Source organism: Scaptodrosophila lebanonensis, unplaced genomic scaffold (genome assembly GCF_003285725.1).
Source record: "Scaptodrosophila lebanonensis strain 11010-0011.00,11010-0021.00 unplaced genomic scaffold, SlebRS2 tig00000024-arrow-pilon, whole genome shotgun sequence".
NCBI lineage: Eukaryota > Metazoa > Arthropoda > Insecta > Diptera > Drosophilidae > Scaptodrosophila > Scaptodrosophila lebanonensis.
The window spans coordinates 12288889-12314841 of NW_022060538.1; the positions used below are offsets into that span (position 1 = coordinate 12288889).

Sequence of the window (25953 nt, forward strand, 5' to 3'; positions counted from 1 at the left end):
AATTATTTAAAAGCGATAATAAAGCTAAAGTCTCTTTTCACCATCATTGATGGAATTTAGTTTTGTGAAATAAATTTATTGTTAAATAATGTCCATTGGCGATATTTGTAATATGCTTTTTAATATATTTTTCGTGTGCATATGTGGCTCAATGTTTTATTTGAATGCGACACAAATGCTACCCCTGGAGACTCGGAGCGTATTCTATTTAAAAAAAATTGTGCAGTTTTTGCAAATGTTGATTATTTTCGGTTTGTTATTGTTTTGTTTCTGGCATTTTCCACTTTCGCGTATAATTTACATTTGCATTTTTTCGGTTGGCTGTAAAATGGAACTGAGCTGGCGACCACAACCACAACCAAATAAATGGCAAAATGCCGAGGCGCACATTAAAATCAATTAAATGACAAATTGAATTTCCACAAAAAATGGCGGACATAAAAATTACATGGCCACAAGGATGTGCGGAACAGATCGCAATGGGAATTGCAATTTCGTGCAATCAACGCGTCAGCACGAATGTCAATTTAATAACTGATGATGACGACGGCGATGAGGATGTGGATGAGGACAACAAACGGCAATAAAGGAAGGAAAGATGGGAATGAACGAAAGACAGAAGCGGTGACCACGCACTGCGGCTTCACTGTACGACAATGTTGGCTCATTAACAAATGGCTGGCTACAACAACAGCAGCAACAAAATAAGCAACAGCAGTTGTCCTTAAAAAAATGGAGAAAACAACAACAATGCACAAAAAATGGACGACAATGCGAGGCCAGGAAAGCGAAATTATGGCGTAATTAAAAGTCTATAACGCGTCCAGTACAGGGCTGCCAAATGGCGAGAAACGGGGTGATGGTTGGAGGAGGATTGGTGTAAATCCCTGTAACATGTGCATGGCCAGCGGGCGGCAATCGTAGAGCTTCAAGCCAACTGACAGTCGAAATTGTAAATATTGTCATGGCCAGCAGCCCGAAGTTTGCCAATTGTTGGGCTTATTGTTGTTGCTGTTACTATTATGATTGCTGTTGTTGTAGCTGTTATGGCACTTATTGTTGCTGCTGTTTACACACACGCCAACGATGATTTTATTTTGATTGCTTTTGATTGTCAAGCTGCGCGAAATTTTCAATTCCATTTCCATTCAAGAACAAATAAAAAAAAATCACACATAATTCTCTCTTCCTCATTAACGCCTTTGGTTAAAGAGTTGAAGCTAAAGTTAAATATAATTTTGTTAATATCCTGTTGCTAAAACTTCTATGAAGTATAAATAATGTCAATGGATTACAAATATTATCTATTTGGAAATAAAAGTAAATTCCCAGAAAACATTTAGAGCTTCCACTTAAGAATAAAGTACATAATGGAATGATCTGTTGTAAAAAAATGAATGTCAAGGAAGTTCGATCATGAGAACGTCAAATTTTTGTAATATCTTACATGATTAGCATGACGAGACAAATCGATATAGACCTGTTTGTCCATTTGCCTGTTCGAGTGTATGAGCATAGAACATTTGTGAGCCATAACAGCTAGGTTCACAAAACTTGGCATATAGACTTGTTATACCGATATGGAGAGCAAGTTTATTAGAAATAACATATAGTCTTAATTTTTTATATAATTGCCTAACTACTGACCGTACTCTTATAACCACAAGTAAAACAAATCAATCAGAAATCAAACTCTAATTTGGGTTTTCAAGGTTTTGTGTGATGCCCGGAAGGTTGATCAATATCGGTGCAATAGGCCATATAGCTTTTATCGGATTGACTGGTACAGCAAAGTTAATTTTTGTTGAGCGTCCGTACCGTGAATAAGGGTTAATGTTCTATGTATACTTTTTGTTATGTTCTTTTTAACATTTACGGTTGATTTTATTTTTAACTTTTCTATTTAATTCTTGAATTCTATATTTATATTTATAATGCTTTCGGTAGAATGTGGTTCCCAAAATCCTGTTACCCACAGTTGGCAAGAGCCTTAAATATTTACTACAAAGCACAAAGTTAATTTACTTTTAGGATATAGTTTCAAAACTTAATAATTAATTTTTATTTATTTATAACCCCTATCTTAGTAGTACAAGTATATAAATTATACTTTTTAATTATTACGCTTGCCATTATATGTTTCTCTTCACACATTTTGAAACATTGTCGTAAAATTAAAAATGTTTGTTTTCAAATAAATTTGCAACTAGCCTTTTATCTTAGCTGATAACTATTGTTAATTTATTTCGTTTTAATGATTTAAATGTAATTCAGGAATAAGTATTAAGTCTCTTTTAACACGCTTCACTTAATCCAATCAAAGAAATCGTCAGTATGTCAGATATTTGCTAAAGGTATATAATGTTTCTTCCACATTAAAGGCCATGGTATAATCCAGGAATTAATTTCAGCTCGCATCGCCTTTTGAATATTTTCTTTTCCTTATATAGGTACATGTACATGTCTTATATATTCCCTTGTGGCTGTAACTTTTCGTTGCAAAGTGGAAAAAATGTTGCTTTCTCATGCCTAGATGCTCAATCAGCCAATGCTCTACAAGGCGCATAAAACTCTTACGTAATGCTGCTGACAAAAGACCTTAAGCTCTCTCCGTCTCTCTCTCTCTCTCGCTGTCTCCCTGTCTCTCATCTCGTTGCCGTCTCGCAGCTGCCAGCAACAAATAACAACAACAACAACAACAATAAACAATTTTTTCGCATTTTTATATAGACATACTATATACTCGTATGTGTACAGTTAGTTATACAGTTGGCGCGTTGGCGGCGCATTTTAATTTCACAGTTCAGCGCATTTCGGAGCGACGCGCACGGCTTAGACGCGCCCCAATCTGTGGTTCCAATGTGGTTCAGATACGGGTATATAGGATTCCCAAACAGAATTACTTTCACATTTACAAGCCACATTCATAAACAAATAGTCGATGTGAGTTTAGACAGACACAACAATAACACCAACAACAATGCCAGTTTGGGGCACAAAAGACAAAAACAAAAAAAAGGTGAAAAAAATCCAACAAAGCAAACAAATTCGCATTTCAATGCGTTTACAGTTGGTTATAGCCATTATTGTGGTGGTTTTTGTTGTGGCTGCTCGTCTATGTTGCTGCTAAAACAGCAACCTTGGCTTTAAAACGCTTTTAAACTGAAGTTCAATGCGGCATCGTTGGCTTTGTTTGTTTCTGTTTTTTCTCTCCATGTTTTTGTTCTCATTTTGGCTGATTTATACGTTTATAATAAAATATCCGTTTATTATAATGTGACCTGCACGTGTCATTCACTCCTTCAGACCGCAATACACGCATTTCCGTTTCCGCTTTAAATTCGCTCGTGCATTTGTGCCCTGGGTGCCAACCAGAAGGTTACAATGATGGTCGGGTATCGCACGGATTTCACGTATTCATTACAAAGGTTGCGAGTTTATTATTATTGGTTTATTTTATAAATGAAATCAATCAGAAATATTTGCATCCGATTTGAGAGATGTGGCCTCATATTTGAGTTATGCGTAAAAGTTGTAGGCATAGATGAAAAGAGTTATACTAGAATGCTTTATTTATCAGTGTCATTTAACAGTTTTATTTCGGTATTCCACTTAGGACATATGGGTTGGAAAAAAAATACCAAAAATTAGAAATCCTTAAATATATCGATATATTTTGTATTAACCCTATAATTAAGGCACACTTAACAACACCAATGTTCTGGTAATCATTATTGATTAAAATATAATTCTCTTGAATATTTTTTCAATTATCAGTCTTGCCTTAGAGAATTTTGTGTTAAAAGAATTGTTCCGAGTTTGTTAAGATATTGAATTTGTAAACAATCATCGATATAGATTATAATACACTTAAATGTTATTAAAAATAATAATCATTATCAAAAATAAGTACCATAGAAATAATACAAATAAAATTACGTGTGTGCCGATGCAGTAACGGGGATTGTTGGATAGATTTAACCGACAGAGAAATATTGTCCATTTTATAGTTCCCACTAACCTTAAACGATCTTTTTGACGGACTATTTATAATGTAGGAAATATGGAAAAATTGATGTCGCTTAGGAATGAGGTTTTTATTTTGAGTGTTAATTGAATTGGTAACGCAAACAAAATTATATAAATCGCCATGCTGCAGCATATTCAGTCTCTTCTCACGGTTATATTCTAATAATTTATCGCCTATCGAGTATTAACATATAATCGAAAGTGTGATATAATGTTTGCTTGATATTATAAATGCAATATAAGGTAATCTGATTGTTTCTAGACATAAATGCAGTGTTTTGCTGCCGAGGTCCAAGAGGCTCTAAGACAGGATATCGAAAAGCAGAGTCTTAACTATAAGTCTAAGCTAAATATATCGATATAAATGGAATGGGTACAGCAATCGAATTTAGTTGGGAAATCTCTGCTTAGATATTTCGACAACGCAGTAGAAATGGAACTTCAGCTGGAACAGCTATTTAAGACGCTTTTAGTTAATGTTAAGACGTTATTATTATTCATTCGTGTTCATTTCAGAAGTTTGTATTTAAACAGTCTGCAGTCTGTGAATTGAAACGCCAGTCTACTTCTCTATTTGGTTGTTACAGTACTTTGTATTTCATAAACATATGTATGTTAGGCACAAAGATGGACCTTGTACCCAAGTTATCATCAGCTTTATTGGGTCTGATCTAAAGAAGATAATGTAAGAAAGTAATTTCTACTCTTAAATTAACTTCATCCTCGTGTTTTATATTCTGCCAACAATTTGGATTGAGCTCGCATTTAATTTATTTTGTTGTTCCACTCTTTTTGTTTAATTGCTCCTCGTTATGTTGTCTTGTTCTAATTAAAATTAAATTGCATTTGCATTTACATTTTAGCTAAATGCAGTGCCCGCAGCCCAATACAAATCAGACCGATGAAAGCGAAAAGCCAAGCCCCAAAAAATTATAAAACGATGAAGCCGAAAGAAAGAAGCAGCAACAACCAGCGGCAATAAACGCTTCAAATTAAATGAGCTGCTTCGCTATCGCTCTCATTTCATTTCCAGTAGTAGTGGGAAGGTGGTTATTAGGAGGGGTGGCGGGGGGGGGGGGAGAAGGAAGGGTGGTGAGCACCACACGACGTATACATAATCATTATCTAGTGAGCGGGCGAGCGACGACGACGACGACAACGACGATGGCGATGGCGATGGCGACTACCTTGACCCCAAGAACGACAGCGTGGAGCGGGCGGCTGTGGATACCGAATGAGGCGAATGCGGGCATGCTGAATGAGCGACTGACTGACTGACTGACTGACTGACTGATTGAGCGACTGGATGAGCGAATGAGTGCATGAGCGAGCAGTAATTGGCGGGTGGGCGAGCAAATGAGAAAAACGTGAGCCGGTGAATCAGTTTCAGTTTTGGGGGAGCTGCTGATGACGACACTGTTATACTGTTTTACTGACTTACTGTTTGACTGACTGACTTGCTGACTGCCTGACTGATTGACTGAATGACTGACAACATGACTGGCAGCATGACTGGCGACCTTCAGCATTTGCGATTTTCTTTTCGGCGCTGCGCCGCTAATCTGTCTGCATTGACAGACAACGTCATGGGAAGCAGCAACAATGTGTTGATGACGTTCATCATGATGATGATGATGATGCGATGCTGCTGATGATGATGGCAGCGTAGGAAGCAACAGACAATGACGACGAACGATGACGTTGCTGCTGCTGCTGCTGCTGTTGTTGTTATTGTTGTTGCTGTTGCTGTTGCTGGCATCGACAACAGCAACAATGAACAGAACGAGCAGCAACAGGCAACTTCAATTGGCAGCGTGTTGCACATTGTGCTCAGCACTTAGTGGCTCGTTTTGTGGCAAGGTGGCAGCACGTCTAGGGTGCCAGGAGCGGCCAGGGGTGTGGCAATTGTAAAGGCCGTTGGCTGTTGTTGCCTCGCACTGCGCTTTGTTTGCTGTTTTTGACACGTTTTTGGTTTCCTGGCTGCCAACTGCCGTTGTTGTTTCCACAACTTGTTGCACTCAATTATGTTGCTCTTAGCCTGCCTTGGCTTTAGGCTTCTTCTTCTTTTTTTTTTGGCTCAATTGACTTGGCTTTTATTTTTTTTCGTCTCTTGCCACATTTCACATTCTTATTGCCGTTGTTTTTGTTGTTGTTGTTGGTTTAAGTGCCTACATCATGAGAAGTGTCTGTGGCTTTGTTTGCCTTCCTTCTGCAATGTTGCAGCATCTTCCAACAACACTGGCTGCTGTCAGCTGCACTTTATGAATGATGTGCTGGCACGTGCCGAACACCAACAGACATGGCAACAAAAGCAACAACAACAACAACAACAAATACACTCTCGCTCAGTTACGCTACAATTTGCAGCTTAATTGTTTGGTTGGTGTTCATTTTTTTCCATCGACAATGGCACGTTTTTTCATGGCTCATTGATGTGCTGCTGCGGTTACTGCAGTTTAGCAGCTCTATTAGCTGCCTGAATGAAATAAAGATATGACAATCATCAACTAACAGACTACAGTACACACTTGATATAATCAATTGAGACATTGCTTCACTCAATGATTTAATTGGCCATGAACGTGAACACTTTTGTGTTTTTATTTTTAAAAAAGATTGTATTAAATTTTTATGTGTTTCGACAAATTGCGGAACAAATAAATATAATTAAATAAAACTTGAAATGAAAAAGAATAAATTAAGACTAGCAAAAACTTGAACTCTTTTGGGAAATGAAAAATTAAATTATGAACAAAATATTGAAGAATCCCTGACAATGGCTCAAGGGAAGAGGCTATTTTTTAATATTATTATTAAATAAACAATTGTTTGAATTATTATAATATACTGTTATTTTAATGTCGAAACTACTCAGGTAATTCAATTATTGATAAGTTACATTTTATTGTACATTTAAATTTTATTTGTTAAGGAATTGTGCATTTCATTCTATAATTTCGAGAAGGGCTACATTCGTAAGATCAGGGAGTTAGAAAAAGAAACGTTGGTCCATCGGAACTATAGGGATTAAAAAACGTAGTAAAATGAGTAGTCTTTTGAAATTGAAATTGAATTTAGAATTAATTAGAAATATTATTCCACTATTTCCAAAATTGCTTTGCGATTTCGTAGTGGAAGTCTAGCATTGTCCAAAGATCTTAAACTCGACAGTGAGATACGAGTGTGGTGTTCTCAAAAAAAGCTTCCGGCGCTGAAATATATGTGCCCATAGCAGAGGCAACAAGAAGAAGAAGAGCGAACCCGCTACTATGAAATTATTTCGCTAACAACTTTTCTTAAAATGGACCAATTTAGATTTAATTTGAAACAAAATTAGAGGAAGGCAAACTGGTGTTGCCTAGGACTAGGAGAGTCCAAGTACCAAGTTTGGTCGATGTGTGCTCAGCCGTATTCGAAATCTAGGCGTTCATCCATGCAAACGGACAGACGGAAGGATGGACAGACGGTCATGTCTAGATAGATTTTTCTCTACATGCTGATTTAAAATATGCATATGTATGGGGTTGGAAATGCTTTCTTCTGCCTGGTACACTCTTTGAAACACCTTATATATATTTGTGTATACTCTTTTTAACCTATGATTATAGGGTGTTAGGTTATTGATTAATTTTTACAGTTATACTTTTAACGGATTGATGTGTGATTACTGCACAGCCAAAAAATAGTAAGTTGTGAATTTGAAATTTGAATACGAGTTTCCTTTCGCAGGACGATTTTAGAAATTATGCGCTCTTATATTTGTGTATACTCTTTTTAACCTATGATTATAGGGTGTTAGGTTATTGATTAATTTTTACAGTTATACTTTTAACGGATTGATGTGTGATTACTGCACAGCCAAAAAATAGTAAGTTGTGAATTTGAAATTTGAATACGAGTTTCCTTTCGCAGGACGATTTTAGAAATTATGCGCTCTTAATGGGGAAAACAGGATTCAACGTTTCTTTAAAGAACTGCCTTTGTCTACAGTTTAACTTCAGACCTGTTTCGTGTATGCAAAGATTGTGGACAAAACCAACTCCATTGACAGATTAGTCCCGATTTATGGGGTTTTTCTTGTTCTGTTATACACTTTTAAGTGACGTACTATATGTATTGATTGCAATTGTTAATTCCAAAAAAATATATGTGGAGCATATCTGGTAGCATGTGTTTACTGTACTTCTTCCTTATATTTCGGATTTGCTGATTCGCCGTAACAGAAATGTGTGGGCAGCCGTAAACACTTTAATCAATTGTTTTGTAATTACAAAAAGGATTTTCTGCTACTCTACACACATCATTACGATTGTTATTATTACGCAATCATCTGCTTGGCCATTAGCCATTGAACTTCAGCTACCCCTCTCCCCCCAATCCACCCTGCCACCCACTTCCTCCCTTCGCACGTCATGTGGCAATGCAAGCGCAACCAATGCTTGGCCAATTACTCATAAATTAACTGCCACTGCTTAGACTTTACTGCTGACTGATTGACTGGCTGGCTGGCTTGTTGGTTGGCTTGTTGGCAGCTGCTTACTGCAGAGAACGAGTAGTGCATACTAAAAAACCGTTAAGTGGCTTCGAAATGCAGACTCATAAGTCAGCGCCATGAATGAGATGATGAGTAGACCAGAAACAAAAACAAAAGCAGCAACAAAAACAGACGCAAAAACAATTACAATAGCGTACGAGTACAGTACGAGTATCTGTATCTGTATCTGTGAGATATGCAACGTTGATGCGCGCGCTGATTACTCTTGCTACCTCTTCTGCATTGCTGTTGTTGTTTTTATTGTTGTTGCTATCAGTATGGATTGAATGAGTGCGCCACATTAGCACTGACAGACACAAAAAAAAAAGCAACAACTATAATGCATTTTATTAATAATCATGATAATCATAATAATGAGCGTCAAGTACGAGCAACTCACTCGAATAAGTCGAAGGCAGTCGAGCAAGAACCAACGCAGACATCTTACGGTGGAATGGCGAGAAGCTCGAAATAAATAAATTCTACTATACAAATAACAACTTCTATAGTCTACTTATTAAAACATTTAAAATTAAAATCGTTTAAAAGAGTAACAAAGATTGTTATTTATATTCAGGTATATTGTTGTGGAAGAAAATTAATAAATTATGGCTAACTATTTGATGATTACTTTGTTTCTCATTATCTCCCAATCCTATCAAATAGAAGGAATATTTGTTATATAAGATAGGGAATATTTCAGATATGCTCTGAAGAAGGATCATAGGCAGGGTGCTTATAGAAGCATAGCTACATCATCTAGTATTCCAGTAAAGAGTATACATATCAGTGTGTGATCAAGGACTCTTTCTTCCTTTTTTTTTAAATTTCTGCTGTTAATAAGCTTTTAGCCTTTAGTTTTCGACAATTTCAGAAGTATGGTAGACTCTACAACTATAAAGCGGGCTTTGCGGAAGAGAATGAATCAGCAACCAACACACACAGCCTTATTTTTTATTTATTTATTTATTTAATTAACAAAATATACATAAATATATTTTAATTACAACTTAAAATTAATTTTGCTAGTCGTTTGAATTTTAGAGTCCCACCTCAGAAATATTTCGCCCACACTGCATTCTTTTCAGCTCAAGTTAATGGGACCAGGGAGATGGTTCAATATTTTCATGGCTGGCTCCCATTGTCATGGCCCTTCCATTTAGCTGATAATAATGATACAATTATGGCTTCTCTATAGTCTATGATAGTGGAGAGCAGGAACTTTTTTAATTGAAAATAATGTCATAAAATAATTTTGAATTCAGTAGGTGATTGAAAACATGAAGATGGTTTCAGGACCCTATATTTAATAATGGACGTGCAATTTTAGCGATATCACAATTTTTTTTATTTAATCAAATCTTCGGATTGCAGCTAAGCTCAATTTAATTTGGAATAATGACAGTATATTTTTAAAGAATCTTACTTCAAAAAACGGGCCTGCGACATATAATGAGTAATAATGAGTAATGCACACGTTAAAAGAAGCAATCAGTCTTATGTATGTAGCCAGGGTGTCTGTCTGTATGAACACCTGTTTGCCGCAACATATTAAAGCTAAAGCAAGGAAACTCGATAATTAGATTTATAGAATTCATAGTTCAAGTTTTTCCCACGTTTTTCTCGACAAATTTTCAATTTTAAATTCAATTAACTATATTAGGAGTCTTGGTGTCTGTCTGTATGAACGCCTGTTACTTGCACTATATTGAAGCTAAAACAGCTAATTTTAATTTTTAAGCTAAATTAAGTTTTCCCAGCTTTTTCTCTGCCCTTGCAACATGCGTATATGTATTGTCACTAGTTTAAGCAAATTACTATATTCAATTCAGTCAATTGTATGTGGTAGCTTAGTGTCTGTTTGTATGATCGCCTGTTTGTTACAAAATATTAAAGCGAACGCCGGCAAACTCGATAAATAGTTGTTGTAGTATGTTATAAGTTTACATTTTCAGCATTTATCCAGACTTTAGTTTAATATCTTTCCGATTTGAAGGGAAAAAACTATTTGAGCTGCCTTCAACTCCCTTTTTGTATTCCCCCATTCAGTTGTACGGTGAATCGATAACCTATCGCAGCTTAAAGTATACATTTTATCCTAAGACTAATCTCGACAGTTTTTGTTCGCCAGCAGATGCGAATCGCTCCACTGTGCGCTGTCTGCGGTGCCTCTGAATACAAAACCTACAGCCATAACGTGCCGCAAAAAGTCGCCAGCGCTGCTGTTTGCTGCTCGCTGCTTGCTGGTTGCACCTTCATCTCCATCTTCATTTCCATCCACGTTGCCGGTGTTCAGTTCCTCGCTGACTTGCACGCGTCATGTCTCGACTCGTGCTCATTTTATTGATGGATTGCCAACTGGCTTTTATTTTATTTTTCGCCTCTTTTGCTGCTTGTTTTTATTTCTTTTGCGGCGCGCGCTCGTCTGCCTGCCTGCCAGCTGTAAAAGAAATGTGCCACTGCCTCCCCACAGTTGTGGCAGCAGGAACTACCTGCTCCGCCCCCTCTCTCCTTCTGAAGTCTCACTTTGCTTTTCTCTGCTCGGCTGACGTTGCATGTGTGCTGCAAAAATATTGTTTTATTTTTTTTGCATATTTTTTTGAGCTTTATTTTGTTGCTGTTTTTTTTTTTTATATACTTGTATATATTTGAGTTAAGCTTTGGCGCGTTGTTGTTGTTGTTTATATTAGCTATTGTTGTTATTGTTTTCGTGTGTTCTTGCTGTCCTCTTTCTTCCGCCTGCTTCATGCAACTGCAACTGCAAGCGCTTTTGACCCACGAAGCGTGTCGTGGCGCCAGCGATTATGTTTGTTTATGCTTTTTGGTTGCCAATGCCTTGCTGGCCAACATAAACCAACAGCAGCACCAACAACAACAACAACAACAACATTTTACTGTTTTTTCCTAGTTGTGGCTTTGGTTGTTGTGGTTGGTGTTGTTGGTGTTTATGTTGTTGCTACTGCCACGCTGCAATGATTAGGCGGCGCACATTACTTCAGCACCGTTAAAAAATATTTACAAGCCGCATTAATTCTGAAATCTACCCAGGCAGCCTCTTAATTTGATTAGTGGCTGCTACTAGTTAGTTAGCCAACTTAATTCTGATCCTTAAAGCCCAGAATTAACTCTTTAGCTAAAATTGGACAACAGTCTAAGACGACAGAAAATAATCAATAATCAACAATTCGAGTAGGATTTTTAGAATGTGTTTAATAAATTGTTTTAGTGGGGCTATAATTTAATATAAAATATTTCTTGACGAGGTACGAGAATTAGTGACGAAATAGCGATTGCAACTTACAAGATTATTGACATCAGGAACAAAAAATAAGCAAACGATGAAATTAAATCCCAGATTGAATGCAAATTTTGAATATCTTTTTCAATACCTTTTGATCATACGAGTATCTATAGCATATGGATCATCTCGTTCGATGCAGTTAAATAGTTATATTTTTACTGTAATGCGCCGACACCAGCCTGATGAGGAATATGATAACAATATAATAATTTTTAAGTCATCAGCATTAATGAGAATGTGGGAATTAAGCGCCAAGATAAACAGCTTTTAAAATATTCGACCTCACCAATACTATATGAGTGTTTTTTTTTTCCAATAGAAGAAAATCAAATTAAGAAAACTCGATGGACATCTTATACGAACGAATCAAATGCCTTATATATTCCAGATGCTTAGTTTATTACCGATCTACAAAAGTATGGTAAATTAGAATTGTGGAAAAAAATCTTGCCAAAAATTTGGAAATACTGCAGAGTCTAGAAAGTAATAGAAGCGCTTTGCCAATGTTTGTCTTTAAGAAATAGAACTAGAAATGTTGTCTAGCCTAGGAGAGTCTGAAGACATTGCTTATTATGGGAGAATCTGCAGAATCGGAAAGGAAACTGCCTAAGAGTGTGAATTGCTATTAAAGTAACCAGAAGTCGTTTGAAAACAGTTTGTGACTAAATCAACAATATTCAGTGCTAGCCTCTTTGTTTCAAAAAAAAGGAGGAGTTCCGAAATTGTTAAACCATGAGGGGTCTTGCGCGAATCTAAATTAAAACTAAGAATAAAGATGAATAAACTTCGATTTGGCTAATTTAGAAAAATTAACTTGCTAATAATATAAAGACTATAATTTGTTTATAAACAAACAGCCAAGCATGAGGTGGATGTATAAGGGTCTGGAACTATTTTCCTTTGGTGAAGTGTTGGCCGATATACATATATATACTTGTATATATAATTAGAGAGAAAAATATGCCTCTAAGACGGGTCATTCAATAAGATGATGATCTAAAGTCCAGCTGGTATTATGCGCTAAGCTGTACAAGGCAGTCTCCGGAATTAAGCCTGATTGAAAACATTTGTGGAGACTTGAAACATTACATTTATTTAAAAATGTACCAAAGAACACATGTTTTGAGATTCCGGTCGAGACTTGCCACTAAGTTACAAGTATATCTAGTAAGCCAGGAAGGATAATAAAAATCGTACAAAAATGTATAGTTATAATAAGAAATTAGCTAACAGAATTCGATGTAATTAATTTAAGGCTTGGCTGAAGTTTGTCTGACGGAGTTGTTATTTATATTTTATATTTAGTTATAGTTTTAGTTTATATTTAGTTAATACGTATATTTTTTTAATCGACTGTACATAAGGAAACAGAAACTGAAAAAGTTCCTTCAGACCTTAGTGTGGAGAGCTCATTAAAATTTTGGTCATAACTTTTTAATTGAAAATATCAAAGATATGCTCAGGAAAGAAAAGGAAGTCACTTATAAATTGTAAATATTAAAATTTTATTGGTTCTAACTATTAGCTGGGTAGTACCAATTTTTCTTGAAATCTTTATTCTGGTTTAAGTAAGTAGTATTGTTATTTAGTTAGTACGGACTGTTTGTTTGTTTACAGATTGGTTGATTCGAATGGTTAGTTCATGCCTAAAAGGCAAATTCGTTCGGCGATTTGTTGTCGATTTCGTTACAAAATTGGGAGCAGAGTGTACGAGTAAGCTTGTTGCCTAAATTGTCGTCTGACCCCAACCTAAAAATGCGCTGGCGACATAAATCAAAATTATCGCACTTTAAAGATCTGATATATCGCCGTCTGTCGATGATGACAGCGACGAGGAGGGAGCAGCCATAAAATCGGGTTGGAGCTCGACGCGCTTAGCATTTTAAGCGGACGATAGCTCGCACACACACACACACACACACACACACACACACACACACACACACACACACACGCATACACACTTAGCACTTGCATCTCATAGAACAACATGGCCAGCTAGCCAAGTAACATATGGTCATGTATTATTTGGTCTTAACTGTTTTTTTTTAGCTTCTTTTTGGCCACGCTGCAGATTTTGATGCCAAAGTTAAAAGTCAAATGTGAGCTTGAATTACATGCAGCGTCGGCATTTGGTTGTTGTTGTTGTTTTTGGTTTTTTTTGGTGGCAGGCCTACAGAAAATGAGCATTCTTAGGATTTATGAGTGGCATGCCAAACCGGCTGCTGACTGTAACTGAAACTGGCACTGGGACTGCGACTGCGATAGAGACTGCGACTGCGACTGCGACTAAGGCTGTGACTACGGCGGCAAGTGAAGGCACGGCCTAGGGCGGCATGCCACGACTAACCAAATAAAGCGGCAAGTCAAGTGGCCAAATCAAAGAGGCAATGCAGAAAAAAAAACGAGGCAGCCAAAAAGAAAATGGCCACAAAAGGCAAATGTAGTTTTGGCCAAATATGGTGATCGCATGCTGTGGAGCGACCAACCAACCAACCAACCAACCAGCGGACTGGACTGGACAGACCCGATGCCTCTAATGCAAAACTGTATAAAAGAATCGAGGCTCTAAGTGGCCATGTGCATGTAGACGCCGCATAAATGTGCACAGCGGCACAGTGGGACCTCGATAAAGCACAAATAATATAAAGTGAATGTGAAGTAGAAAGGGCTTAATAGAATAGAATTTGAAATAAATTATTAATCGAGAATCTTCACATTACAAACTTCTATAAAGGCTTTCTGTCTAAGAAAGCAGCCTAAATTAAACGGAATTTTTGTGATTTAATTTTTAATTTAATCTAAAAGAACGAGTGTAGGGTTGAAGTCGTAGTTTTATTTTTTACGGCAGTTACGGCGTACTTTAGCTGATGTTGATAAAACATCAAATTCGAAAGGCAAGCTATTCAAACATGATAAACATTCTCAAGATATCTTGTTTTTAATTATTGCTTTATTTAAGATCTGTCTTAAAGGGACAATTATTAAATTAGTTCATATGCCTTGAGTAGTGGCATCTTAATCTAAAGATTAAATGAGGCCTCGAAGATTATAATTAAAAGTTGTTTGAAAGGCTCTAGTTGACCCAAAGATATATTTAAAAATTGGAAGAATTAGAATTGTATTAAGAAATTAGACGATCATTCCTATGGCAGTTTTGTGATATAGTGCATCGATTTCAATGAAACTTTAGGCTATGCTGAGACATTATACAAAACTCATTTGTACTACACTTGCAAAAGATATATTAATAAACAAAAAAGTTATCATACTAGTAATGGAAGCTATATGAAATAATGGGATAATATATTGTTTGATTAAAACTTGCTTTGCATATGGACCAGACAAGGCTATATAGCAAGTTAGGAAACTCTAACGGTTATGGTTCAAAAGGTATCGGTGTTCATACGGACGAACATATCACTAACATCCTTCACCCTTAACAATAAAAAATAACACATAATCTTTATTTTTCAATTTTTTTTTTGCTCAAAAATAATAATTATTAGCTAAGTTGTAAAGTAAAACTCAAAATTAATAATTAAATTTTAAGAGAATGAATAATTTTATAAATCTTGGTGAAAATGCATATATACTCCTTAAAAAATGATATCTATAGTTCCCTTATAGGGGCAATAGAAGTATTGTCTATTATTCAAGCAATATCGTGGACCAATTGAAGGGTAATTCAATAAAAAAAATCAACCAATCAATAGGCAGTAAAATATTAAATTGTGGAAAAAGCTGCCATTGCATCCAAAAGGATGCAGGATTTTTTGTGATCAGAGAGGTTTTTAAAATTATTTGTAATGGTTCAAATAAATAAATAATTATGGAATACACGCGATGTAGAATATTATTGAGAATGTCTTATTTTCATTATTTAGGCAAATAGCCGGAAAAATTGAAATATTCACAAATCCTTAAAAACTAGACTTAACTCATTCACTTATTTACTTGTATATATTTTTTAAAACACCAATATTTTTAGTTGTTATTGAAATCTTAGGTTAAAATACTTTAGCAAATATTGACTTCCAGATCGTTAGTCGAAATTGCCGAAGATAGTACTAATTAATTTCTTTATAAGCTAATAATCCCTGCATATGAGGGACGAACAATAATTCCCATTATAAGTATTTGCTTCCTTACATTATCAATAAAAAATACTGCATTTATTGTTGTCATTATGAATCTTGTTGAAGGGGCGGTAGTTTATATTTTCCATATCACCCATAGTTGCACAAATTTTCCCAGTTGGTTTCTGAGCTGGAAAATGTGAAGGTGTTGTATTTAAATCGAGGGTTTTCTGTAGAAAACCTAATGCCGTCGCTTTGGCCAATTTTTGCACTTGCGCAAAAGGTCTCACAGACAGGTTACGCGCCTGTGGCGTTTTAACCGTTTTCATGCGAAATACGCCAACAACAACAACTACAACAAATATTACAGCAACAACGATCGCTAGCAGCTTTTCGTGCCGCCATGTACCTTTATCAACCTCTGATGGAGGATGCCGCCTGCCCTCCTCCAGCTGTGGTCACGCCATCGTCGAACGCAGCTGCAAAAGGGTCAGCAGTGCATTTGGTTGTTGTAGTTGTTGGGATTGTTGTTGTTGTTGTTCGTCGTACATTACTCAAACATTAGGACAGCATTCGTAATCCGTCAGTGCCGTCTGGGCTTAAACTAACAAGCTGCTGCCGCTGCTGCTGCCACCGGCCAAAATGCTTGACTTTTCCAAAGTCCCACTGTCCGTAGTCCACTGTCCACTGTCCGCTGTCCATGTTCATGTCCATGTCATTTGGCACACCCACGCCAAGCCAAACCACGCCACGCCACACCACACCACACCACACCACGACGACCAAGAGCACAACTTGAACAAAACAAAAGAAAACAAAGCCAATAGCAAACCGGTCAGCGCATTTTTCTCCTTGACTTCATTACGAATCACGGTTAAAAGCGCGCCAAAATTCTAAGGAGCCGTACCCAGTTTTGGCGGCCAGTGCTGACCCAAAAGTGCGCCAAACACCAAACACCAAACCGCCAACGCATGCGCCTGACATTTATGGTCGGAGAGCTGCATTTTTTTTTTCATTTTGTTTGTTTATCTTGGTGGCAGGTAGCCAGCCGAGCGACACATTTATGACTAATGCGATGCAGTAACAAGCAACAAGTTGTTGTTGTTTTCCTGCTGCCGCCGCCGCCGGTCAGGGCTCAGTGTTGTAAGTGCAACAACAGATAAGCAAAGATATGGCAGCATATGCAGATCATTATGTGGTCGACACTGCGTGGGCAGTCAAGGAGACAGCACCAAGATGGATAGCTCTGATGCAGCTCAAGGAGCTGCTTCTATGACAAATTTGAGAAGGGATCGAAAAGACAAAGAGGCGGCTCTCGTTTATGTTTCTGTAGCTGCCACCGCCAACTACTTCTTCAATAGTTAAAATGGTAGTTATGTATATGTTTTAGGTCAGCGGTTTTGATGCAACTTTACCCACAATACATACATATATACAAGTATGTACTAATTCTGTTAATTACACGGTAGATTGGTTCCAGAAAAAGTCGTGTAAAAAAGAAATTGTGTAAAAAAAGTCATTGGTCATACTTATATTATTTTAAATCGTGCTAAATGGAATAATGTCGTGTAACCTTATATAAACTTTCTAATTTTCAAACCGTGTTAATTCAAAACCGTGTAAAAAAAGAATTATGTGTACATATGATAAGACACTTTATGCAAGGCTTAAATACTGTATATTATAGGTAGTGGTGTGCAGTATTAACTCGTTATAATAATTCTCTTTAGCGGAGTTGAAATATATTTGAAAATAATTAAAATTTAGCTTAAAAATGTTGTCGTTCTATAAGCTTTTGAATTGACGATGATTTTGTATCATTTTTGAACAGTTCAAATTTGCTGTTCAAATCTCTTAGAGATCCACACATCTTTTCTTCCAAACATTTGTTACATAACTTTAAACTAAAAAAATTACTTTCGACAGGACAGGAGATTTCCCTCTTTCTCTTTTCGTCTCTCTCTTTCCACCTTTCTCTTTCCCTGTTTCTCTAACTCTCTACCTCTCTTTCCATCTTCCTACTTTTTCTAATTAGTTCTTAAATAGAATTAATTTTCCTCCAACTGGCAAATACAATTCCCCCAACGTGCCGGAGGCATTAATAGACGTTATTGTACAGCTTTGTGTTAGGCTTTCTTATCTTTTAAGTTGAGTTTAAATTGTTATATTAAGTTATATCAACATTTTATTTTTTATTTTAATATATTTGAAATGTTAAAATATATTTTAATTATTATAATCGACAAAATTATTGTTGATGTACTAAATAAATAAAATAAATAAATAAAATAAACATTGAAGCAGTAATGTCTCTCAGAGGTTTAAAAAAGGTTCGTCTATCTTTTCTTTCACTATGTTTCTTCTATTTTTCTATAAACTTTGAAGAAGTTCTCATATTAATGTTTGACAAAGTTTCTAAGTATGGACATTTTAAATTATTTATTTTGCTTTCATAAAAAGATATTCAATATTTGTATGTAATAAAGTGGCAAGAAAATAAACCTTAAACTTGAATTAGCTTGATTGGGAAAACGGTGACAACAAATTTACTGCGAATTGTTTATAAAATTAAAGTTAAAGCGTTTATTTCGTGTTGAAAAATGCAGCAGGGACAATATTCATTTAATTCAATGTCTGATGGAAATATAATCTAAATACTTTTTACTGCTAGAGCTGGAACGTGCTTACAGCTATATTCAACAGATTTATATAAATTCTAAATGTTAAATTGTAAATAAGACCAAACATCTAGTTTAAGTTGTATTTGCATTTAACTATTAGTTATAAATATAACAGTATTATTAAAAAAAGCTATTAATGTGTATTGTAAAAAGTGTAATCCAGCCATGCTGTATAGAACGAAAGTTTTTATTGGCAGAGTCATGTGTGTACGAGTATTTTATCCTTTTTATCTTATCTCAGACTTAGTCTTAGATAAGAAACCTGCCGAAAATAAGTAGTATGGGGTTTTAAGCCAGCTAAGTGATTTATCTTATCTCAGTAACTATAGTAGTAGAGGTGGGCATGGGCCGAATCATCGTGCCACTGGCCGCATGAATCAAAATAATAAATATTTTATAAGAATATTTTCTGTACACATAGTATATCTAAAAATTTTCCAAACATCTGTTTTTTATTTTTCACTTTTATATATTGTATTTATGCAAGGAATCGGCCTGCAACTTTGTCCATAACAAAACATTTAACTATTAACAAGGGTTCAAATAAAGAATGCTAAATATTAAAATCTTATCCTAATAAGTTAGATGGCTGCCTTTTTTTAAGCTATCCAAACATTTGTGAATATGAATTCGTAAAAAACGGTTGATTCATTATTCTTATCTTTTAGAATAACGATGTTAATTCATTGAAGCCACAAATGCAGGAAATTATTTAATATTTCGTCAAGCTTTATAATTTATACAATTAAATAAAGATATTTAATACTACAGCGTTATAAAAACGCTTGCCATTATTTGTATGGAAAGCAAAGAAAACGTAAGTTTTTTAAATGCCTAATTACAATTATATCCACTTTCTGAATTTATAAATTCTATGTTCTACTTATGTGAACATAAGCTATTACCAAATATCGTTAACAAATTCAGGCCAGATAAGGAACTTTTCATTGCCAATATAAATTTCAGTTAATTGCCACTCAATAAATATCCCAGACAAATGCAGATAAAATAAAAACATTCCCAAAGCACATTTATTTAGATGTACAGAGTCGTTTAATAAGCTAACTAAATGCAGTTGAGATAAAAGTTCCTCGCAATACATGTTCATCTTAAGCAGCTACTTTCCTATAAACCATAAGCTTATCAGCTACTCTAAGGTAGGATAGAAACTTAAGAATTCTCACAGAATTAATTAATATCATGTCCATCCCTAGCACTTAGCTTTCGCACAGAATTGTTCCAAGAAACTGACTTGGACTTCCATAGATTCCTTTATTTTTATGCACGGCCTTAGAGCATTGTTATCTCTTAATCATCGTTGCACTAATTACTGCTATAAAAAAAACATAGCTGCTTCGCCCACCCCCTACTTGCCACGCACATTTAAGGCGTTGCAAAATACTGTGCCCCCAACATTATGCTGCCTCTTGTGCTGTGCTGCTGACATCATACCGCGTCGATTCGAGTTTCAATTTGCATAGATTTTGGTGTACATTTCTATGTAAGTGTGCGTGAGTTATGCACTGCCATCAGTTTGTTTGTGATTATTTGTTTAATTAATTTGTTGTTGCTGTTGCTGGTATTTTATGGCATTATTAGCGTAAATTTATGCGCGACTCGCCAACGCACAATTTGAAATCACATTTTTCCTGCTCAGCCCACGACAAGATTGGCAACAACAACGAAGACGACGTCATCGACGTTGCACTCGCGGCACACTGTTGCACTTATTTAACAAAAAAGTAAACGAAAACAACAACAAAATGAAGTCATAAAAAATGGCAGCAGTAGCAGCGATCATAAAAGAAATACGGCTGGCGCATACATTGCTCATACGCAACGTGCACCAAAAAGGCTAAAGAGCAGCATCAGGCGGCTGTACGGCTGGATGGAGCGATGGATGGAAGGACGGACGGACTGTTGATGCGGCTACTTAATTTTGCTTAAACGAAAATTTATCTGTGCACATTAAATTTTATTGCAATAAAATTACAGCAATTATTTGAGTAGCAATTATGGTGTGCGGGCGCTCGGTGCGTATACTTTATATTGCATTTTTATGACACTTTTGCGCCATATTTTTTGTTCCTTTTGTTTTAGTTTGCGGCCAACTGAATTATGAAAAAAAAGCGCAAAAACTGCGGCAAATGGCTGTCAACGAATGGTCGCAAGAGCGATAGAGCGGAAGAAGTGGTTGGACAGCCGCTTAAGCGCTCACAATGTTATCCCCCAGTAGTTCCTTAAACTAACACTGGCCCCAGTAGGTCCCGAGGCATGGTACAGCACTAAAGTAAGAGTAAGTGCCTAAGCGAGTATTCAACGCAATGCGTTAAGCGGCTTACATGTTAGTTGCAGGAATTTCATGAACTAGTGCTGTGAAGACTAATAATTCAATCAGTTGGATAAATTAGGAACTGCTTTATAATTGAGAAAACGGAACGAAACGGCGCTTCTATATAAAAAGGGGGAATTTAGTCAAAAATGAACTGCTAAGTCGTTTAATCTACAATTAATGTGTTTACTTTTCTTTTAGCGCAATTTACGAATTTTATTCGAAGTTTTGTAAGTTCTACGGGGAGAGTGTTGTGAAAAGTTGATCGTTTATGGATTAATATAAATTTAATTTTCGATTTAAGGGTAGCATTGAATTAATTTTAAAATGTTAATTAAAAGCTTAATGGTCTAATAGTTGCTGGGGTATTTAAAGCTCTATTATAATTTGATGCTATTTTAATTCGATTTAATTTTAAATATTAGAAGTAGATCGGAGTTGAATTTGCTTTAAAACCTAATTAGGTGTCAAAAAAAGTATATCAAATGGAAAGAAGTATCGAATTTAAAAGCTAAAAAGCTAAATCTTTGATACATCAACATACAAATATACATCAATTAAATATAATATATTGGAAGTGGATCAGAGTTGAAGTTCCTATAAAAGCTAATTAGGCGTCGAAAAAGTATATAAAATTCGTAAAAATATCGAATTTTAGAAAAATCATAATCTTATCGGTCATGTAATAAAAATGTATATCGATAAAATATAATATATTGGAAGTCGATCAGAGTTGAAGTTCCTATAAAAGCTAATGAGGCGTCGAAAAAGTATATGTAATATGTAAAATGATCGAATTTTGGAGAAAGCATAATCTTTTCGATCATGTATTGAAAAAATACATTGATTGATTATAATATATTCGAAGTAGATAGATAATTTGCTGTAATAAGGTATCGAAAAATTATATAAAATATTACAATGACCGAATTCAAGTGAAAGCAATATTTGATCCTAAATTATTGATCATGTATTGAAAATGTAGATGGAGCAGAATCAGATCAGAATTGAATTTGGTGAATTTGGCATAAAAGCTAATTAGGTATCGAAAAAGTATCGATACAGCCAAGGCAGCCGATCTTTAGAATATTGTGAAAAGCTATTAGCTATGGAGATGAACATAAATTGTTGTATAGAAATTATAGACAGCCTTTAGATGTAACTGAAAAGATACGGTTATGGCATCGAAAACTTTGCTTTATTAATGTTAAAAGTTTCCTTAGCGGGACTATAAGTTTCACATGTATTGAAAATGTAGATGGAGCAGAATCAGATCAGAATTGAATTTGGTGAATTTGGCATAAAAGCTAATTAGGTATCGAAAAAGTATCGATACAGCCAAGGCAGCCGATCTTTAGAATATAGTGAAAAGCTATTAGCTATGGAGATGAACATAAATTGTTGTATAGAAATTATAGACAGGGCTTAGATGTAACTGAAAAGTTACGGTTATGGCATCGAAAACTTTGCTTTATTCATTTTAAAAGTTTCCTTAGCGGGACTATAAGTTTCACGAGTAAGTAACGAGTAACTAGTTCGCAAAAATGTTTGTGAACAGTTCGTGGGTTGTGGCTAGCAGTACTGCTGGGTTTTCCTTTTAAACTGTTGCGTTTTATTGTTGTTGTTGTTGGCCGATCCCCCTGGCGACTTTTTCACTTGTTATTGTTTTTGTTGTTGTTGTGGTTGCCTCGTTGTATTGTTGTGGCCCGCTGGTGACAGCTTAAAATGCCAAGCAATGAAAATTGCGACAAAACAAAAAAATAAAAAAAAACAGAGACATCGTGGTTTTCCTTTTGTTTGTATTTTTTGCATTGTTTGGTTTTTTGCGAAGGGCGCCCCTCAATGAAAATGTTCGAGAGTGCTGGTAGTATTGAAGGGTGCTTTTTAGACAGCTCAATTGAATTGTTTTGTTCGTGTGTTCGAGCTGAAACGTTTATTATGATCAAACAGCAATATATTCTAGGGATTTACCTGCTTAAGCAATCATTACACTTGAATATGTTGTTGTTGTTATTGGTTCAAAGCAGAGACTTACCTAGAAATAGAATAAATAGCACATTATGAGCAAATTGTAAATTAGTCGTGATAAGGTGAATTGAAATTATAAACAAATGATAATAATAATGAGCCACTACCATGAAGCTTTGATGCATATCTTGTTTATAATTATAACAACTAAATTGCTAAGTTGATGCTTTTTCATATTTGATGTATGTATATATTTGTTTACTGATATCATAGGTTTTTATACTTTATTATTTTCGCTTGCTGTTCCTTTTTTGTGAGCGGCTCACTAACTACTTACTACTTAAAGCTTAACTATCAACTAAATGCCAGGCTGGGCCTAAAGTGTGAACACGCCCAATTCTTCTTTTTTGCTTTTGTCGTATTACAATCTGCATTGTGCAAGCTCTTTGTGCAAATTACAATAATTTCATAGTTGTTGTTGTTATTTTTGTTGTTTGCGCTACTTGTGTTTAACTAAAACTAAAGCTAAGTCTAAGTCTAAGGCTACAAACTAGACAGGCAGCTGGACGTTCTATTCGCCTCTATTCTTCTTAGTTATATTTTTTAGAAGATAGCCGGGAACATGCAACTCAATTTAGTAGCAGGCACATTTTATCGATCAGTCCGCATCGAACTGAAAAGTCAAACCAAACCAAAAACGAAACCAGGAAGCCGCTCCAAGCGGGAAATTGAGCTGAGACTCTTCCAAAAGCTGCCAATCTTCATAAAACTGGCTGCCAAGTAGCCGTCAAGTTGCGAAACGGCGAGCGAATAGCGAGTAATTGCAGATGAACAGGCCTTATAGAAGACCACTGATGATGGGGTCCAACATAATATTGACTGTACTGTGGAGTGGGGGAATAATTACATTCTAATAATGAGGCAGCTAAATAGTTAAAAAAGCTTTCCCCAGAAGGCAGGCACAAGAGTAGAATTGTATAACAGCAGTGTAGATTAGCGTATAAAGATATTTGAACTTGGATAGAACTTTTATTTAAGTGTTGAAAAATTCCTAAAAAGATGAGTTTATTCACCATATTTCAATCGATGATTTGTTATTATCATTTTAATATTACTTAATCTGAAAACTAAGAATAATTATGAAGGTGTGATAGGACCTTAAAATGCAATTGATCGGCTTTCCAACAGAGGAGCCCTAATAAAATAGTTCTAAAAATGAAAACTATATATAGTAGTAACAAATCATTTAATATCTGCGAACCTACTTAGATCGAAATAAATACTATCACCTTAGGATTTTGTTGGCTCTCATCTTAAACCATGTTTCGAAAAGCATTTAGAGTTCGATGAGGGTATTTTGATTTCAATTCGAAGACAACTTTCTTACTAACTTTTTACATAACTTTTCTTTAAACCAATTCAAAAATTAACACAATATTCAAGGGATAGATTTTTTATGTGATTTTTCTTGCATGTGTTATTATTTTTGCACTTGGAATCAGGCGACCAGACAGGTGTATACCTGACATTTAATTTAATTTATTCCACATATCATAATTAACAATTTTGAAATCCGTATGCGCCCTTTATTTTTTTTTAAAAAAAAAAGGAAATTTTAAATTCCCTCATCAATTGAATTGAAATAAGGAACAATAACTATTAGTAATGGGGGTAATAGTTATCTAACAATTTTCAAAAAATCTTAAAAGCCTGGACAAACTTGTTATCGGTTGTAAATTAAACCAGTTTTCTACTTAATTGGCAAGTTCAGTTCGCAGTTTTCCAAGTTAAGATTTTGTTTGTTTCAATTAATTGGTTTTTAAGTTAAAAATGAAGAAGACATTTTAGAGCTGAGATAAACTCAGCTATATACTATATAGGTTGTCTAATGCAGTACTTATGGCACAGTTTTGGATTATTATTATACTAAGAACCCCAATCCATAAAGAGTAATCTATGGCCCGTACTCGTACTCGTATAAATATGTTTTTTTTTTTAAATAAATTTCTCCAACAGTTATCTTAAGTAATTTTCAACTTGATTTTAACATTTAGTTCGTAGTTTTCCACATCAATTAATATTAGCTAAGGTGATCATTATTTCAGTTCAAAGTTATTAAGTTATTTGAAATAGAGCTGATATAGGTTTTCTAATACAGAATATATTGAAATGTTTTGATAATTTACCAAGAACCCCAATTCATGAAGAGTAATCTATGGCCAGTTGGTGGTACTCGTATATTTAATCGCACTTAAGCAAAAAGAACATTTTGAAAACAGGAAATTTCTACTATGGATATGCAAGTTCTTGTAAAGTCACATTTTTGCGAAAATATTCTTCTTTTTTTTATACATTTCTCCAACACCTACCCCACGTTCTTTTTAACTTGATTTGCAGATTTAGTTTGCAGTTTTTCACATCAATTAATATTAATAATACCTTGGTTTAAACTTTAAAGTTATTTAATTTATTTCAAATAAAGCTGATATAGGTTTTCCATTACCACATATTTGGTACAGAATTTACACAGACATTTCAATCCATAATAAGACTCTGCTACATTTTTGTGGAAGCTCAACAATGGCCGGCGAAAAAATGTGCAAAGTAAAGAGCTCGATAAAAACGTGGCACCTTTGAATTGCCGTGTGAAATTCAACAAAGTGTTACAACGAGGTGCCAAAAGTCAACTCTCTGCCGTCCGCTGTCCGCTGTCCTCTGTCGTCTGTGTGAGGAGTGTGTGTGTCAATATCGGCGAGTGCTGTGGCAGGTTGTCTGTGGCCCGGCTCTGTCATATGTATGTTTGCCTGCCACTGCCGCTTCCAGCATAGTTTCAATATTGACTTTTGCATGTTACGGTAGCGCAGCATACTGGCAGCCACTTAAGGAGCTAGTCCGAGATTTGTATCGCCTCGGCTGACGTTGCACTTGACTGGCTTTTGAGTGAATAGTACTTGTGCTTGCCTCACAAATGCTTGCTGCCGCTTGCCTCTTGCCACTTGCCAACTGCCTTGTTTGCCCAATTAATTAAT

At 35.5% G+C, this 25953-nt stretch overlaps 1 protein-coding gene across 4 annotated transcripts in view; it reads right to left on the reverse strand.

Annotated features, from left to right (window-relative positions):
• Nucleotides 1-25953, reverse strand: part of LOC115620313 (sex determination protein fruitless) — a 180474-nt gene that overhangs the window by 62156 nt on the left and 92365 nt on the right. Inside the window, exon 2 of one of the 4 annotated variants that reach the window (XM_030513501.1) lies at nucleotides 5479-5493. The exons of the other annotated variants lie outside the window; for them this stretch is intronic. Within the exon in view, the coding sequence (XP_030369361.1) occupies nucleotides 5479-5493 (15 nt within the window). The remainder of the gene's footprint in view (nucleotides 1-5478; nucleotides 5494-25953) is intronic. 4 annotated transcript variants of the gene reach the window in all.